The 17,918-nt window shown below is 45.2% G+C and overlaps 2 protein-coding genes across 5 annotated transcripts in view; one reads left to right on the plus strand and one right to left on the minus strand.

The window, feature by feature from the left end:
- The window catches only part of LOC107522507 (large ribosomal subunit protein uL15-like), a 125,190-nt gene that overhangs the window by 55,572 nt on the left and 51,700 nt on the right, over positions 1 to 17,918 (minus strand). Inside the window, exon 1 of one of the 3 annotated variants that reach the window (XM_060187820.1) lies at positions 7,422 to 7,568. The exons of the other annotated variants lie outside the window; for them this stretch is intronic. Coding sequence (XP_060043803.1) covers positions 7,422 to 7,431 — 10 coding nt within the window. The 5' untranslated portion in view covers positions 7,432 to 7,568. Of the gene's footprint in view, positions 1 to 7,421; positions 7,569 to 17,918 lie in introns of those variants that run through there. 3 annotated transcript variants of the gene reach the window in all.
- The window catches only part of ANGPT4 (angiopoietin 4), a 39,314-nt gene that overhangs the window by 17,893 nt on the left and 3,503 nt on the right, over positions 1 to 17,918 (plus strand). The window contains exons 2-7 of one of the 2 annotated variants that reach the window (XM_007523040.3): positions 1,455 to 1,610; positions 3,211 to 3,332; positions 7,445 to 7,677; positions 10,400 to 10,515; positions 14,540 to 14,641; positions 16,194 to 16,360. In XM_007523040.3, the coding sequence (XP_007523102.1) occupies positions 1,455 to 1,610; positions 3,211 to 3,332; positions 7,445 to 7,677; positions 10,400 to 10,515; positions 14,540 to 14,641; positions 16,194 to 16,360 (896 nt within the window). The remainder of the gene's footprint in view (positions 1 to 1,454; positions 1,611 to 3,210; positions 3,333 to 7,444; positions 7,678 to 10,399; positions 10,516 to 14,539; positions 14,642 to 16,193; positions 16,361 to 17,918) is intronic. The other variant, XM_060187749.1, reaches the window with a different exon arrangement.

Genomic DNA, 17,918 nt, shown 5'->3' on the forward strand with positions numbered 1-17,918 from the left:
TTTCTCTCTTCCGTAAGAAAAAATCTAGAGTGATCCGGGAGGTGGCACAGTGGATAAAGCACTGGACTCTCAAGCATGAAGTCCTGAGTTCGGTCTCCGGCAGCACATTTACCAGAGCGATGTCTGGTTCTTTCTCTCCTCCTATCTTTTTCATAAATAAAAAAAAAAATCTTAAAAAAGAAGAAGAAATCTAGAGGCCTGGGCCATAGTGCACCTGATTAAGTGCACATGTTACCACATGCAAGGACCAGGGCTGGAACCCCTACTCCCCACCTGCAGGAAGGAAGCTTCCCAAGCAGTGAAGCAAGTACTGCAGGTGTCTTTCTATCTCTTTCCTTCTCTATCTCTCTTTTCCCTTTCAATTCCTCTCTAACTAGTAAAGAAAAAAAAGGGGGGATGAGAAATGGTCACCAGGATCAGTGGATTCATCATGCAGGCACCAAACCCCAATGATCACCCTAGTAGCAAATAAACTAATTAATTAATAAAATACAATACAATTTTAAAAAAATGGACTGGAGAGGCGGCTCAGCTGTAGAATACATACCTTATATGCCTGGGGACATGGATGATTTGTTCCCCAACACTATATATTATAAAGACAGAAAGAAAATTTATCTTGGTGGGTGGACTTGTGTGAGAAGAGGTTTGTCCCTATTGCCTGGTAGATGACTCACTGTTAGGAAGTAATGGTCAGGATTGGGGCTGTGTTCCCCCTTTTTCACCAATTCATAGAACACATATGTAATGACTGAGCACTCTCTGTGTGCTAAGACATGGAGAAAACGTGGTTGTCAAAGTCTTTGGCTTCATGAAATTGATACTCTAAAGATGAAAGAGTTAACAGATACATATGGTAATGTGTGCAATCAACTGGATGGGCCACTGCCCAACCCCCAATTAATAGATAAATATGTAATTTAAGATTGGGGAGTAACAAGAGATCTGAAATGACATTAGGAACTGAGTCATGCAGGTGGGGGGGGAGTGGAGGTCCAGGCAGAGGGAACAGCATATGCAAAGGCCCTGGGGCAAACTGCTCCCTAAGTGCTCACAGTGTTGCAGGGCTGTCATAGAAGCCACTGGAGTAGAATGAAGGCAAGGGAATCAGTGATGGTGGGAGGCCAGGTCATGGAGGAAGCTGTCATCATAGGGAGGATTTAGATTTTTTTTAATGAGTGAAATGGGAATTCTGGGTGGGTTTGCACAGAGGAGGGAAGTGACATAAATAAGATTTAATAGGAACCCTCTGGACACTCATGGAGGATGGACTGTGTAGATTATGGGAGAAAAGATGTCAGGGACAAACCTACTGGGATAGTCCCAGTGATTGCTAAGGGCAGCCTGACATGGCAGGGAGGCCTCCACTGACTACTCAGTGTGGAGACACATGGAAGGAACAGATGTATCACCCAACTCCCACCCCATGACCCCAGCTCATGGTCTCCCCACAGCTAGAAAGGTACATCCAGATGAACCTGAGGTCGGAGTTGGCACAGGCTCAGCAGCACATAGTCCAGAACCAGACGGCTACCATGCTGGAGCTGGGCACCAGCCTCCTGAACCAGACCACTGCCCAGACGCGCAAGCTGACTGATGTGGAGGCCCAGGTATTGGAGGATGCCTGGGCATGTGGGGGGAGGGGTGGGGAGGGTGGCTGTGGTCATCCAGTTGATTCATAGCCCAGGTGTTCTTGCCTTGACCTCTAACCATGGGTGAAGACAGGGCCTCCTCTGGTTATAGAATCCTGGAGACCTGATGACTTTGCCACAAAACTCTCCTTCCAGGCCAGAGGCAGGCACTGGGCTTGGCTCTTCTTCTACTTCTTCCCCTTCTGCTTCTGTTTCCTCTTCCCCTTCTCCTTCTTCCTCTTCCTTTTCTTTTCAATATTTATTTATTTATTTATTTATTTTGATATGGAAAGAAATGGAAGGGGAAGAGGAAGATAGAAATAGAGTCATCTGCAGCACTGCTTCACCACTTGTGAAGCTTCCCCCTGCATATGGTGATTTGGGGACTTAAACCCAGGTCCTAGCACATCATAGCATGTGTGCTCAACCAGTTGCACCACCACCTGGCCCATGGGTCTGGCTCTTTTGCCTCTGTCAAGCATCATGCTTAGCATGGGGATGATGGAGAGCAGCACACTTGCCCTACCTCAGGGACTTATGGTGCACTAAGGAAGGTGGATAATATGAAATTCATTAGACTTCAGGGGGGCAGTGTCTCTGTGGGAGCAATACAGAGGGAATAAAGAGGAAACAGGTATACAAAGAGGGGGTAAGTAAATGAATGGATGAAGAGATGAATGACAAAAGGACACCATTTGGTGAGCCCTCAACTATGTGCCAGGCACTGTTGGGAGGTTCTAGTAATAAATAAAACAGACCTGGAGCATTCTTTCTAATGAGTATCATGAAAACATAAACAGGATAAATAACATGTGAGATGGTGCTGATGCATAGGAGAAATAGCCTGGATACGAGAGTGAGAGGGAGTGCATGCTGGGAGTGGTGGGAGTGGTGGCCTGAGTTGTAAGCTGTCAGGGATCCCAGGAAGACAGCATTGAAAAGGCAGGGCTAGAGCCAGACTTAGTAGGAGAGCAATTCAGACAGAAATGACAGCACATGCTGGAGTACTCGGGGAATATCAAGCAGCAGGACTGACCAGGGGGAGAATGAGCAAGGGTCAGATAGGTGATGGGGGCAGACAGAATAACCAGACCTTCTGGAAATGGAGAAGATTGGAGCTCTGTAACACATGAAGTGGGATTCAGAGAAAGATTTTCACTGGCGTGAAAACATTTTAACAGGCTGCTCCAAGCTGCTGAGTAGAGACTGAGCTACAGGGGACAAAGATAGAACAGGGAGTCCTATGAGGAGGCTCGCACAAGACATCAAGGATAGAAATCTTGAAAATGCAAGGTGGAGGGGTGCAGAGTAGAATCCAGGACAGGGAAAGGAGTCAGGCACCCATTTGGCAGACAAAATTGATGAGACTTGCTGCTGGGCTAGATATTGACTTTTCCTAGGACTCACTTAGGGTCTGTGAGTGAATGAATGGATGAAGGAAGGACCACAGGAACTACCTCTGGGAGGGAAGAAATCATCTGTTAAGGGTGTACCAAGGCCCATGGACAGGTGGGTAGCTGCTTAGGACAGCTCCTTCAGTCCTTACCTAACACCCCATTCCCTCCTGTTTGCCGGGCAGGTCCTGAATCAGACCTCGAGAATGGAGATCCAGCTGCTGGAGACCTCGCTGTCCACCAACAAACTGGAGAAGCAGCTGCTGCTGCAGGGCCATGAACTTCACCAGCTGCAGGGTCGCAATAGGTAGGCACAGGCACCCTGGCACTGAGCTTGGGGTGAGGACCAGGCTGGGAACCCAATGGGATAAGGACTCAGGGTGAGCACCTGAGTCAGGGAAGGACTGAAGTTGGCACTAGGGTTGAATGCTGAACTTGGGCTAGTAGTAGGACAGGACTGGGTCAGAGTTATGGATGTGGATTAGGCCTGGAATGAGGGACCCCCTTCTGGAGCTATAGCTGGGACTGTGTTGGACTTAGGCCTGAAACTAGGGTTGGAGGACAGGCAGGAGCTAAAAGTAAAGGTGAGTACAGAGGCTGGACTTAGGCTGGAGTTCATCAGGCACAAGTCCTAACTACTCTCCACTGGGTAGGAACAGGGTACATCCATTTTTTTTTGGGTGGGGGTGTTCAGAACACCATAATGCTTTATCTCTCTCATGATTTCTTTTCTTCCATCTTTCTGATTGCCTTTCTTCCTTTCTTTATTTTATAAATGTTGGGCTATAATTTACATTCCATTCAATTCACCATGCAAATTTTCATTGAAAGAAATGGAAAAGGAAACTGATCTCATCCACTGATTCCCCTTCTCAGTAGCAGCCAATGTCCAATTTCTCCTCTTCACTAACAGAGACTCATCATTTCTAAGCACATATGAACGTGGGAAACACCCTATAAATTACAAAAGAGAAAAGAGTCATGGGAACAGATAAGGTAGAGACAAGGACAGCAGAGGCTGATTTCATCTTGGTTTCCAGCTGAGTGGAGAGAACACTGTCAAGGTCAGGATGCTATAGGAGGCAAAACCCACAATGGAGGCAGCCACAGGTCTGTTCAGGTCAAGATGTTAGCATTGCTCATGTGCTGGGTCAGGATGAGGCCACAAAGATGGACCAGCTCCCTCTCCTCCTGGTGCATTTCATAGTAGTTCAACACTTATTCTTGACTCTTAACCCTAAGATGGGGAGTCAGGGACCAGGACCTATTCAATCACTCTAGACTGGCACCAGATGCCTATCAATCAATACAGATTGAGGATGGCATCAATGATCCATAGAACCAGTTGAAATTACAGAATTCAAGATTCTCTCTGCAAATTCTTCCCCCCCCCCCCAGGGTTATCACTGGGGCTCGGCGCCTACACTACAAATCTACTGTTCCTGGTGGCCATTTTTTCCCATTTTATTGGATAGGACAGAAATTGAGAGAGATGGGGAAGATAGAGAGGAAGAGAGAAAGACAGACACTGCAGACCTGCTTCACCACTTGTGAAGCATCCTCCCTCCCCCCTGCAGGTGGAGAGCTGGAGGCTCGAACTGGGATACTTATGTGGGTGCTTGGACTTCATACTATGTGCACTTAACCCAGTGAGGTCACTGCCTGACCTCCTCCAAATTCCCTTTCTGGAGCATAAATTGGAGCTAAGGGAGGAATTTATTTGTGTCCTGGCTGGATGCATTTGCTTGGTCTGGAGAATGGATCAGTATAATCTCACACAAAGGAAAATGTCTAAATTCTATTCTTATCTCTCAGCCATCCACCATCTGCAGCTAAAGTAACCACTGCTTCCAGTTTCTCATAAATTCTTCCAGTCATCCTTCCAACCACTTTTTATGTCCTTACCATGTATATATTTTCTTTTTTATTTATAAAAAGGACACATTGACAAAACCATAGGATAAGAGGGGTACAACTCCACACAATTCCCACCATCAGAACTCCGTATCCCATCCCCTCCCCTGATAGCTTTCCTATTCTTTATCCCTCTGGGAGTATGGACCCAAGGTCATTGTGGGATGCAGAAGGTTGAAGGTCTGGATTCTGTAATTGCTTCCCCACTGAACATGGGTGTTGACTTCTAAACTGAATATGGGCCCCAAATCACATCAAGTTGATGGGGTTTACAGTCAACAATATTTATACAACTTTCCCATATTTGGGAGCTACTCTCTTCCCCGACCCAGCTTTCTGGTCCTTTTTCCAGCCATGACATCATCCCCCCAGACAATAACTTAGATCCACCTGCATATCAGATTTCAGGCTCAGGGGGAAAAAAAACTAGTATAGTCATGGGCCCTTTGGAATATAACTAAAATAGGCCTACTAGTTATCGACAAAACAGAGACTCCCAAACCTTCATCTGCACTATTCCAGCCTTTAGGTTCATGATTAGTCAACAATTTGTTTGGCTTTATATGTCAACTCTTTTTTCAGCCACCAGGTTCCAGATGCTACCATGATGCCAACTAGACTTCCTATGTATATTTATATTTACTGTCAATCACTATTACAGACACTGGGTGGCAGAAGTGAACAAGGTGACAAAAATTGCTGTCTATAGAGCTAGCATTCTACACAATGAAATTCCAGGGTCTCTTAGGAACATACAAACAAATATAGGCATATAGTACCCCTTTTTGCTTTTTAAAAATCCAAATGTATCATCATACTCTTCTGGATCTTGTTTTTTCCTAGCTATCCTGGAAATGTTTCTACAATTTCATGGCACACCTACTAACTGTTTCCTCCAAGTGCAGAATGTTCCACTGTATGATTCTCCTGCATTTATTTTCTTGTCCCCAGTGAACAGGACAGGCCCTAGGTAGTTTCCACTCTGTTATTACTTTACCTGTGATGCCATGAATAGCATTTTCATATCTTATAGCAAAGCTATTATTATAAGTGACTCTGTGGAGTAAAATGCCCCAAATAAAAAAGATGAGTCAAAAACTTCTTTCCTTTTTAAATTCTTCTTTCTTTAACCCATTACAAACATGTCTCATTTTTACTATATCAAGAGACTATCAAGACCTGTATAGCATGAAAAGAAAAGTATCAGGTTGGGTGGTAGCGCAGTGGATAAAGCACACCTGGCGCAAAGCGCAAGGACTGGCATAAGGATCCCAGTTCAAGCCCCCAGCTCCCCACCTGCAGAAGAGAAGCTTCACAGGCAGTGAAGCAGGTCTGCAGGTGTCTATCTTTCTCTCCCCCTCTCTGTCTTCCCCTCCTCTCTCCATTTTTCTCTGTCCTATCCAACAAGGACATCAATAACAACAACAATAATAAATACTACTACAATAAAAAAAATAAGGGCAACAAAAGGGAAAATAAATAAATAAATATTTTTAAAAAAACATTTTTTAAAAAAAGGATAGTATCCTCAATCCCCTCAGTCTCCATCCCCTCATTCTGTTCTGCTGAAATAACAGCACTAAGCTGATCATTTTAAATCTTCTCTTCAAACATATGTCCTTCCACATGTTTGTCCAGCCTTTTCCTCCAAGTTCAAAGGGCTTCTACTACATAGATATGTATGCTTTCTCTTTTCTTCACCTTCTTCTCCTCTTCTTCTTTCTTTTTGACAGTAGTATTTTATTTTCTAATATTTTATTATTTTATTTATTTACTGCATAGAGACTGACAGAAATTGAGAGGGAAAGGGAAGAGAGAGAGGAAGAGAGACAGACAGAGACACCTGCAACCAGCCCTGCTTCACCACTTGTGAAGCTTTCCTCCCTGCAGGTGGGGAACCAGGGCTTGAACCTGGGTCCTTGCACATTGTAACGTGTGCCACCACCCAGCCCCAGATAGCTTTTTTCTTACTCTCTTTTTTATTTTCCCACTCATTGAGTTAGACAGAGGCATTGATGTGCCAAAGCCATTTCACTCTAAATCGTGAACTTCTTTTCAATACTGTGCAAGTGATTTCTGCCTTCTTCTTCTTCCTGGATCCAGAATATTCCCAGAGACACCAAAAAAGGACATACTTAGCTAATCCTGGTTGTTTTTCCCTCTAACAGCCTGAGGGACCGAAGGGGGTATTCTTGCCCATATCCCCTGTCTCCAGAAGTGGACGCTAGGTCAAAGGGAAAGCCTATTTAGGATTTGATGTTGGCTATCTGGAGACCAGCATGTTTCTTCCACCCCACTTCTTTCCTCCGCTGGTTCCCAGTCTATCTTACTCCAAGATGGAGAGCGAGCATGAACCTCTGGACTGTGTGATCCTGGGCTGGATGTTCTGCCTCTCTGAGCCTCAACACAGATCTGCACTATGCAGTCGCCCCAGGACCCAGGAGAAAGCGCCTGAGTGTCAGTGCATGATGAAGGGACTCACCCCTGTGCATGCCCACCCCACAGTGCACTGGAGACACGGGTGCTAGCCCTGGAGATGCAGCAACAGGCAGAGCTGACCAGCCTCCGAGATGAAAAGGAACGACTGCGGCGTCTGCTGGGCCGCCAAAGTGGTGCCCTCGCTGGCCTAGAGCGCAGCCTCCGAGCTGCCAGCAGCAACTCCAGCCTCCTGCAAAGACAGCAGCGCCAGCTGTTGGAATCTGTGCAGCGGCTGGTGCGTGTGGTGGCCCAAGGACCAGGTGAGCAATCTGGTGCACTCAGGGCAAGAGGAAGGTAGAGGAGAGGAGAGAAATCCTGTTTGCCCTTCAGATTCATCTTGGGGACTGGAAACTGTGAGAAAGACCCCATTACTCTCCTCCATGTGTGAAATAACAGTAACAATGAGTAGACCCAACAATATTTAAAGGAGGCAATCTAGACTCTGAGCCCTGACTCCATGAGTGATCCAGGGCATGGCACTCTTGACCTCAGTGTCCAAGTCTGCTTAATGGGGGGTAAAACAATAGCTCCCACTGCCCTATGTGGCAATAAGTAGACACACATATAAAACAAAACGAGAATGTTAAGGTAACGTTTATTCATTGAAGAGGGTTGATGCTCAGAGAAAAAAACTTCTTTCCTGAATGTCTGAGGAACAAAGAGTTTATAGTACTAGAAATTATTTTCCATTAGCAGTATTTAAACAATGAAGGGAGAGAAGATAATCCAAAATTGGTTTTTCACAGTAAAGTGTGAAATTATTGCTTACTGATGCACAGGAAATATGTGTGCTTTAGTCAAAGCATTTCAGATATTCCGGAATGACTCAGAATTAGGAGGTAGGGATCTGCATCCTAGGACATGGGTAACAGTGATAGAACACCATCAGCCCAAACTGGCAAGTTTGAGTTCTAGGATTCACCCTCCACTTATTTGGGCTTTCCCTACTCTTTTCCTGACCTTAGTTTACCTTTCTGTAGGATGGAGAGCTTGAACTCAATAACCCCCCAAAGACTTCTCTCACCTTAGCCATCCTGCCTCTAAGCTTAAGAATTCCCAATACTCCCAGTAGGGAAGAAGAAATTGGAGGAAGAGGCTAAGAGAACTCTGAATGCCAACTCAATAAGGGCCCTGAGAGAGAAGAGCAAACCTCCTGGGAGCTTAGCAGGAAGCCTGCACCCACTCTGCACAGTTTTGTAGAGACTAGCAAAAGGCTAGACTTGGTGCATTAAGGTTAGAAAGATAGGGACACCCATAGGGAAAAAAAACTAACCAATGGACATCAGAAATAACATTCTGTTAAAATATACATTCATTCACTGGTAGAGACCCAAGAAGAGCACTGCCTTTGCAGTCAAATGGACCAGGGTTCAACTCTAGTTTCTTCACTTACTAGCCCTGAGATGTGTCCAAGTTATTTTACATCTCAGAGCTTCAATTTTCAACATCTATAAAATAGGTGACCTTCAGTTCCTTGTGAGGGGAGGTAGGAGGGGGGAGGTGAAGCAGGACTGATTGGCTGGATCACGAAGATTCCCATCCACCCACCTAGAGCATGTTTGTGCCAAGTCTCAGATAGATTGGGGGGGGGGGGTCTTAGACTTGTGGTCTGGTAATAACAGTCCCTACCAACAGATGCTCCTGACTTTTAGAACCTGGGATAAAATTCAAGGGTGAAGCCCAAACTGGAAGTCCCACCCCTGGTAGCTTCTTGATTTCACACTGGTGTTGATACCCACCTCAACAGAGACTGGATTCTGATTGAATCCTACTAATGGAGCTACAGAGGGATTTGTAACTCCTGTAGTTTGTTAACAGTTTCTTTATATCAGTGGAACTCCACTCTGACCAGCATGCCCTTCCTCAGCACAGTCTGGGCTCCTCAGTTTAGTGTTCGAGGCTGACCCGGCCTCTGCTGAAGTGTCAGCCTCAGTAAGTGTCCCCTTACTGTTGACCCTCTCTATACTGGCTTCAGCCTACACTTCTTAGGTCTATCCAATAGCTAGAGCTCTTTGCTCTCAGCTCTGCTGTCACTGTGAGTCATTTCTTCCCCTGGCCTCAGCCATTTCCCCTCACTACAGTATGTTACCTGCACACACTCGAACGTTCCTACCTTGGGGCCTTAGCATACGCTGTTCTCCAAGCCTAGAAAACCCTTCTCCACCTAGGTGACTCCTGCTTTTATCCTATGTCCCATATCATTGTTCCTACTATACTCCCATTCAGAATCTGGCACAGTGCAGGTCACTCCGGGTCCCCTGTCTTCCTGGCTACTGGCAATGGAAGGTGAAGTGGCCCCCTGGGAGATCTAGGGTGGCTCTGTGTGACAAGGGCATAGTGCACAGAGTGGAAGAAGCCACGTCAGACTTGTCCAGCCCCGGGAGAAGCCTCAGAGGGTCAACTCATTTATTAGGGGGATCCAAGCAAGCAGATATACCCATAGCCCAGAAAGAAGGTTAAAGTAATCATTAACTCAAACACAATGCATAGTTACATCTTGACCTACAAAGTATTTGATCACAACTTAAAAGTTACTGTACAAGGCTTAGTCATGAGCTCAACAACATAATTTTCTCTGGGAGTAAATTACAGGCACTTCAGGGTGAGGGGCAGGGGGTGGGGGGGACAGAGAGCAACTGAGTAAGATCAGGACATTTGCAGGGGGGTTTTCAAGTTGGCCATACACAATATACAGTAATACATGGCCTTTGTTTTAAAGGGACAAAGTGGCATGTACCAAAAGGTAGCCCCTATCTGGAGAAGCCATCCATCATTAGTTCACAAGGTCAGGGGGACTTGTCATTGTCTCTACCCAGGAAGGGGGAAAACTTGGGGTCTACCCACTCAGACTCTCATGGAAACAATGTCCTGGACTTCCCGGACAGTGGGCCCATTTCCCAAAGCACAGAGCAGACATGACTGCCCACCTCGCCTCTTCCCTCCCTCTTCAGTTCACATCCTATCTGCCTTATTCCACTGCAGCTTCTGTGAGGGCAGCTGAGCAGGTGTTCCAGGATTGTGCTGAGATCCAGCGCTTCGGGGCCAATGCCAGTGGTGTCTACATCATCCATGTGGCCAATATGACGGAGCCTAGGAAGGTTAGGAGGTTTGGAGGTGGGGAGGGCTGAGGCATTCCCAAGGTATTTAGTAAGTGCCTCTGAGGCAGATCCTCTCTCACTATCAGCTTCAGGTCTTGTCCAACATCTGAGATATCAGAGGAGGTGGGGTGTCCCTATCTTCTGGAACCCTTATCCAGGCAGTTTATCAGATCATGAAGTTAAAGCTGAAGTTACTAAACTTGAAAGTGCATCCTGTCCTGAATCGCCTCCAGATATGTTCTCAGAAGGACAAGAAACAGTTCTCTGTGTTGGTGCAGGCAGTACCAGCTGGTATAAGAGAAGCCCTAAAATTCCAGGGACCCACCACAAAGCAGTTTTTTTCCTAGTTTATACAGAGTTTAGTTGAAGGGAGGCATGACAGTTCTGTTCTGCTTGGGAAATTAGAGAGCAGGGCTGGTGGAGGCCCTGCCATCTTTAGCATATGCCTCCCAAAGTTGCCCTGAGCTTTGAAGCCCAGTCATTACACAGAGGAGGGAGGTCACGGGTAAATGTGGAAATCAAAATGCAGGGTTTGGGAAGCATGCACAGAAATGGAAGAGTGGAAACAACCAGCCAATCTTTCCACTTCATAATTCCCTTTTTCAAGTTTCTTTCAACTCTTCTAAATCAATTGGGAATGATTCTGTTTGTTTCCAGATTGTCTAACACTTCTCACACATCTGTTAAACTCCAATTTCAACAGTGAGATCATAGCCTAAATTTCTAGCTTGAATTTCGTAACACCACTTTTTTTGTTCTATTTATTTTTTCAATTATATGAATAAAGGCAAGTATTACTGGTTTTCTATTTATGTCACAGATAAAACTCTTTAAAAAAATTAAATTAAATTAAATTAACCTAAGTATTCATTTATGAAGAGAAGATACCATTTTAAAGTAAATACCCCAGATAAAATTAAATAGATTTAGCTATTGGGTTGTCTGAAAAGTCATAACACATTTTGGCAAAACACAGAAAAATATATCATGACCTTTCCAACAACCCAATATACTAAAATTCAAGGAGATGTGAATTGTTGAAATTTCAAAGCACTGACAGAGAAGGAAGAGTGTGCCTGAGAAGCAAGAGATCTGGGCTCAAACCTTAGCTTTTTATCAGGCTATTTCTCTGTCTACCTTGTCATATGACTTAATAACCTGGTAAACATAAAACAGTGTATCAGATTTTGGTGATCCACCTCAGCAAATTCATCATGGAAACCTCCCACGTAGCCAGATCAGATAGAAGTTGTGGGCAACCTGAGGTTCACTTGCCTTGAGCAAACCCTTTCCAGTCCTTGGGCCTCAGATACCCTGCCTATACTCTCAGCTACCCTCACAGTGGATATCACTATCTTCTCTCACTGAGCAGGCCTTTGTTATCTCAGAGCCTCTATTCATGCTGCTCTATCCACCGGACATGCATTCCCACCGGTCTTTCCCAGATAGGAAGGCACATTATCATCCATCTCTGTCCTGGTGCCCCTCTTTTTATTTATTTTAAATTTTTTAATATTTATTTATTCCCCTTTGTTGCCCTTGCTATTTTATTGTTGTATTTATTATTGCTGTTGTTGTTATTGATTTCGTCATTGTTGGATAGGACAGAGAGAAATGGAGAGAGGAGGGGAAGACAGAGAGGGGGGAGAAAAATACCTATAGACGTGCTTCACTGCTTGTGAAGCGACTCCCCTGCAGGTGGGGAGCCGAGGGCTCGAACCGGGATCCTTATGCTGGTCCTTGCACTTTGCGCCACGTGTGCTTAACCAACTGCGCTACCTCCCAACTCCCTGGTGCCCTTCTTTTGAGAAGATTTCTAGGTTTTCCAAGTGACTCCTTGAGTGTTCAATTTTTATCTACCCAAATATTCATAATTAATATTCTGCCTGCCTGTACTGACATAGCCTCTTTCAGACCAAAACAGCTCCCAAGAGTTGATTTATCTCTGCTTTATTTCTGATTCATCTTGTGCAGAGTCAAGGATCAAGTTTATGTACATTAGACATTGAATATACACTAATCTGGATGGAAAATAGTATGTGAACAAAGATTGGACTTAAAGATACAATCTTGATAAGAGTAGGAATTTTTTGCATCATCTTTAGTGGCATCCCAAGTGTCTTTAGTAGAACTTAACACAATACTTCTCAGTATTGGATGCTAATAGCTACCCTGTAATAACAACAAGTGAAACACCTTCATTTAACTCACAGAATGTGATAGTCTTCTTTTTAAATAACTCACTTCATTTAGTTCTCCAAGGGAGAAAAAATCACTTTTGCAGATGAGAAACTAGGGTACTTGACAGTACCTTAAATGCTTAAGGTCATCATGCATTTGACATGCCATTTAAATGATGAAAGGAAGCCTTTGAGAGGGTATTATTTGCTCGGTATTTTTTTTTTTAATTAGAGCACTATTCAGCTCTGGCTTATGGTGGTGCTGGGTATTGAACCTGGGGCTTTGGAGCCTCAGGCATGACAGTCTGTTTGTATAAACATAATGTTATCCGCCCTATGCCCCTCTGCATTTTTTTTATTAAAATGTGTATTGATTTTTTTATTGCCTTTTAAATTTAATTTATTTTTGCACTGATTTTTTAAATTTATTTATAAAAAGGAAACACTGACAAAACCATAGGATAAGAGGGGTACAACTCCACACAATTCCCACCACCAGAACTCTGTATCCCATACCCTCCCCTGATAGCTTTCCTATTCTTTATCCCTCTGGTACTATGGACCCAAAGTCATTGTGGGATGCAGAAGGTGGAAGGTCTGGCTTCTGTGATTGCTTCCCCGCTGAACATGGGCATTGACAGGTTGATCCATACTCCCAGCCTGCCTCTCTCTTTCCCTAGTGGGGCAGGATTCTGGGGAAGCAGAGCTCCAGGACACATTAGTGGGGTTGTCTGTCCAGGGAAGTCTGGTTGGCATCATGGTAGCATCTGGAACCTGGTGGCTGAAAAGAGAGGTAACATACAAAGCCAAACAAATTGTTGATTAATCGTGAAACTAAAGGCTGAAATAGTGCAGATGAAGAGTTGGGGAGGGGGTCTCCATTTTGTAGGTAGCCAGTAGGCATATTTTAGTTGTATTCCAGGGCCTGTGGCTATACTAGGTTTTTTTTTCTTTTTTTTTCTCCCTTCTTTCTTTTTTTTTTTTTTTTAACCTGAGCCTGAAATCTGATATGCAGGTGCATCCAAGTTATTGTCTGGGGATATGATGTCATGGCTGGGAAAAGGACTAGAAAACTGGGGCCCTATTCAGGGAGTCCTGAGATTCCCAAACAGACATTATGGGCCTAGACTTCAAATAAATCCCTCTCTCCGTTGTTACCAGTCATCTCTATCAGAAATAACAAAATAGACCCCTTTGTGGGCCCCCATAGGACCTTGCCCTCAACTTGGATCAGCAACGGTAGAAAATGTTCCATCCTCCGAAGGGAGGCTAGACAACATACTCTATGCTACACCTGAGGAAGATGGTTCCTGATATTGGGGCAGCTTGGAACATTCCTACTCATGACCACAGAATCTGAGCTCAGATCTACAGAGATGCAGAGGTCACATAGGCTCCTAAACTGAATATGGGCTCCAGATCACATCAAATTGATGGGGTTTACAGTCAAAAATATTTACACACCTTTCCCATATTTGGGAGCTACTCTCTTCCCTGATCCAACTTTCTGATTGATTTTTTTTTTTTTTTATGAGAAAGAGAGGTGAGAGCACTGCTCACTTCTGGCTTATGGTAGTGCTGAGATTTGAACCTGGGCCTTCAGACAAACGTCCCATATTCTAATGTCCTGAACTATCTTTCTGACCCTCTTGCCCACCACTTTAGAAAATGGTAACAGTGAGAATCCAAACCTGGATCCTTCTGATGCCCTTAACCAGGATCCCCTTTTGTTATGAAATTCTGTCAGCCAAACACACTTGAGCCAGTCTAGACAAGGCTTCTGGCTACCTCTGGGTGTAGTTAGCCTCACTTCACCACCACACATACACCCCAATTTCCTCCAGGTGTTCTGTGATATGGAGGCCAGTGGAGGTGGATGGACTGTCTTCCAACGCCGTGAGAATGGCAGTGTGAATTTCCAGCGGAACTGGAAGGATTACAAGCAGGTAACATTGCTGCCCTGGGGAGTTGCTTTACAGCCTTGACACCGGGGGTAAGAGATGGGTGTGGACAGGTTGTTGCCCTCAACCCTTTATAGGGAAAAAAAAAAAAAGTACATCTGAAACCAACCCCCCTCAAACAGATTTGTCCCTTTTGAAATTGAGACTTCTTAAAATTCTGACATAGAGCCTAATAATTTAAGTTTAAGTTTATTTCTGTTTTATTTTTTAGAGAAGATACTACATATGCATCACTTGATATTTTTAAAGAACACAAAAATATATGAATAGAAATAGTAATCTTCTTTGCTTACACCCAACTAAATAGATTAAATGAATTTCCTTGTATTTGTTCATATGTGACCTCATTTTCAGGAGAGATTTTTAACGTGAAATTTCTAGATTAAGGACCTAGTGCATTCTACAAAATAAAAAATAGTTCTCTATTGTCTAGCTGTTCTTTTTTCTACCCCCATCTTTTGTTTTGTCTTGCAGTTCTTTAATAAGATTTTGAATAAAACAGTTTTGTCAAGTTGACTTAAAAACTCCCAGTTCTCCACAGAAAAAGAAGTAGAAAAAAGTACCCACAAGGAAAAACAATACTATTCTATGTGTCTGTTTGCTATTCATTTCAGAAATACTGAGAAATGAATTAGACTATGAGCATTATTTTCTTTAGCTAATTGAGTTTTAAAAATCATGAAAATGGTAAAGAGAAAAAGGGCACTCAGATGCAGAAATGTACAGTATTGAATCTTACCCATTGGTAAGATTCAGCCACACACTGTAACCAAAATGGGGGGAGTGGGGCTTAAATGTGCCTTGTCCTTGGTGCTGAATTATTGTTCTGGCAGAAGATTTTGGTTTCTTGTCACCCTGGGACATCAGTGACAGTATGTGCAGAGGCACTATTCTCTCTCTCTCCTCTCTCTCTCTCTCTCTCTCTCTCTCTCTGTGTGTGTGTGTGTGTGTGTGTGTGTGCGCGCGCGCGTGTGTGTGCGTGTGTGTGTGTGTGTGCGTGTTCTCTACCAGGTCTTCATGCCTACATGATTCTGGAAAACACTTTTTTTTTCTATCTAGAAGGTGAGAGTCAAACAGGCAAGAGGCAGTGAAAGAAGGGGAGACACCACAGCACCGCTCCACAGCTTCCCCTTTACATGATGCTCCCATGTTAGGTAGGGGTTTAAACCCAGGTTGTGAAGCATGATAAGGTGTGCACACTACTGGATGAGCTATCTCACAGCCCCTGGTAGTCACTATTGTGACTTCTATCACCATAGCTTAGTCTTCTTTCTCTTGAACTCTATAGAATGGTTTTCATATGTCATGAAATAACTTCAACTTTTTCTAGCAGGCATTTACATTTACAAGTCTTAGTCTTTTGCCCTAGGAAGACGGGAGCTTCACCCTCAGGTCTGCCCATTTGGTACTTCATGAACTTGAGTACTAGGCAGTTTTGGATCAGTGACCCTGGAGCCTGGCCCAGCCCAGCTTGTCAGGCAGGGGCATGACCTCTCTCCTCGGCATGCAGCCCACTCCCACTCTTTCTTCCCTGTAGGGCTTCGGTGACCCAGCCGGGGAACATTGGCTGGGCAATGAGGTAGTGCACCAGCTCACCAGCAGGGCAACTTACTCTCTCCGCGTGGAGCTACAAGACTGGGAGGGCAACGAGGCCTACGCCCAGTATGAGCATTTCCAGCTGGGCAGCGAGGGGCAGCTCTACAGGTGGGCTTGGGGCCCAGGCTAGTGGGTGGGTGGGAGGGGCCTGAACTAGTGGCTATAGAGTCTGCACCGGGGTCAGTCCCTGGGCGTCTCCTGTTTCTACCATCTGTCCCCCATTTGGGCGCACGTCACGGGATCTGGAGGCGGCCGGTTAGCACTCAGCACATACTGGCCACTGGGTGGGGTGGAGAGAACGCTGCTGACGCTGCCTTCCAGGGAGCAGGAAGGGGCCTTCCAAGGTCAGTCACCCCAAGTCAGTCATTTCACAGAAGCCCAGAAGAGGGGAGGGCACTTCCCCAACCTGCCCCATGCTGTGGGGTGAGGTTGAACAGTGCCTGGGCTGAGAATCAGGGGGCCTAAGTTCATTCTAGTTCTGCCCCAGCTCACTTTGTGAATTTAGACAAGTCAAGGCTCTAACTTCTCTGTACCTTTGCTTCTTGTAAAATTGTCAGGGACTCCCAGAGGCACCTACATACCCAGACCTAACTGCAAGTGCAAAATAATACATAGCTACACAAACACACATGCACATGGAGAGAGGGCTTCATTTCACCATGTCCCTGGGACACACAGCCACACTAGCACCTAGCTACACGAGCAAGCACATACACACAACTCCAGATAAACACACTCAGGTAAACATACTTAGTCTTAGGCACAAAGACGGATCCTAGTGCACATATTCAGACTCATAACAGACTTTCAGCACAAACTCAAGCACATGCATGCATAGATAAGCACAAAGAACCTTATGCAAGTGCCCATCACTCTAGACACACAGACTCATGCACAAATCCTTAGATATATGGAAAGCACATCCTATCTGTTTGGCCTGGGGATCCCCAAAGGCCCCTGTGTTTGTCTGGGTCCCCCAGGTCTGGGATGCAGACAAGTTCAAAGTGCATCTGAACAATGGGTATACATGACTTGTGCATGTCCCAGAGGCCACAGGTCCTCATTCTGACTCATTGCAGACAAAGGGAGAGCTACAGGTACTGAGCTGGGGATAGGGACAATGGAGGGACCTGTGTAGCAGGAGTGGCCCCATGAGACCAATCAGATTTGTCCAGTCCTGATTCCAAGCAGCCTCAGACTGAGCAAAAACTCAAACAGCAGCCCTAAGGCTGATCTTGAACTAACATCACTAAGCCTTCAGAGGAAGAGCTCACTGGCCGTTAAGAGAGGCCAGGACCACGTCCATGACAGTATATGCAGAGAGAGTAGTCTGCATACATACCCCAGGGAGCCTCCTGTCAAACAGGCCACTTGGCAAGGGTGTCTGCAATATCAGTTTTAGGGCAATAAAGGGCCCTAGCCATTTGGGCACTTCATATTCCACTCCAGCCTCTCCACAGGCACAAAAATCCCTTGGTGGGAGGTGCAGGGACTGAGGCAGGCTAGATACCCAAGCCCTAGACCCCACATCTCCCATGCCCTGGCCTAAGGGAGCAGGGCTCCCCCAGGTGCTCTGGCCACATCGGGGGTCCACTCACCCCCCACCCATATGACCTTCCTCACTATCCCAAACCAGCTTCCTACACTGGTGACCAGTGTAGCCCCT

This window comes from Erinaceus europaeus, chromosome 1 (assembly GCF_950295315.1).
Source record: "Erinaceus europaeus chromosome 1, mEriEur2.1, whole genome shotgun sequence".
In the NCBI taxonomy this organism is placed as follows: domain Eukaryota; kingdom Metazoa; phylum Chordata; class Mammalia; order Eulipotyphla; family Erinaceidae; genus Erinaceus; species Erinaceus europaeus.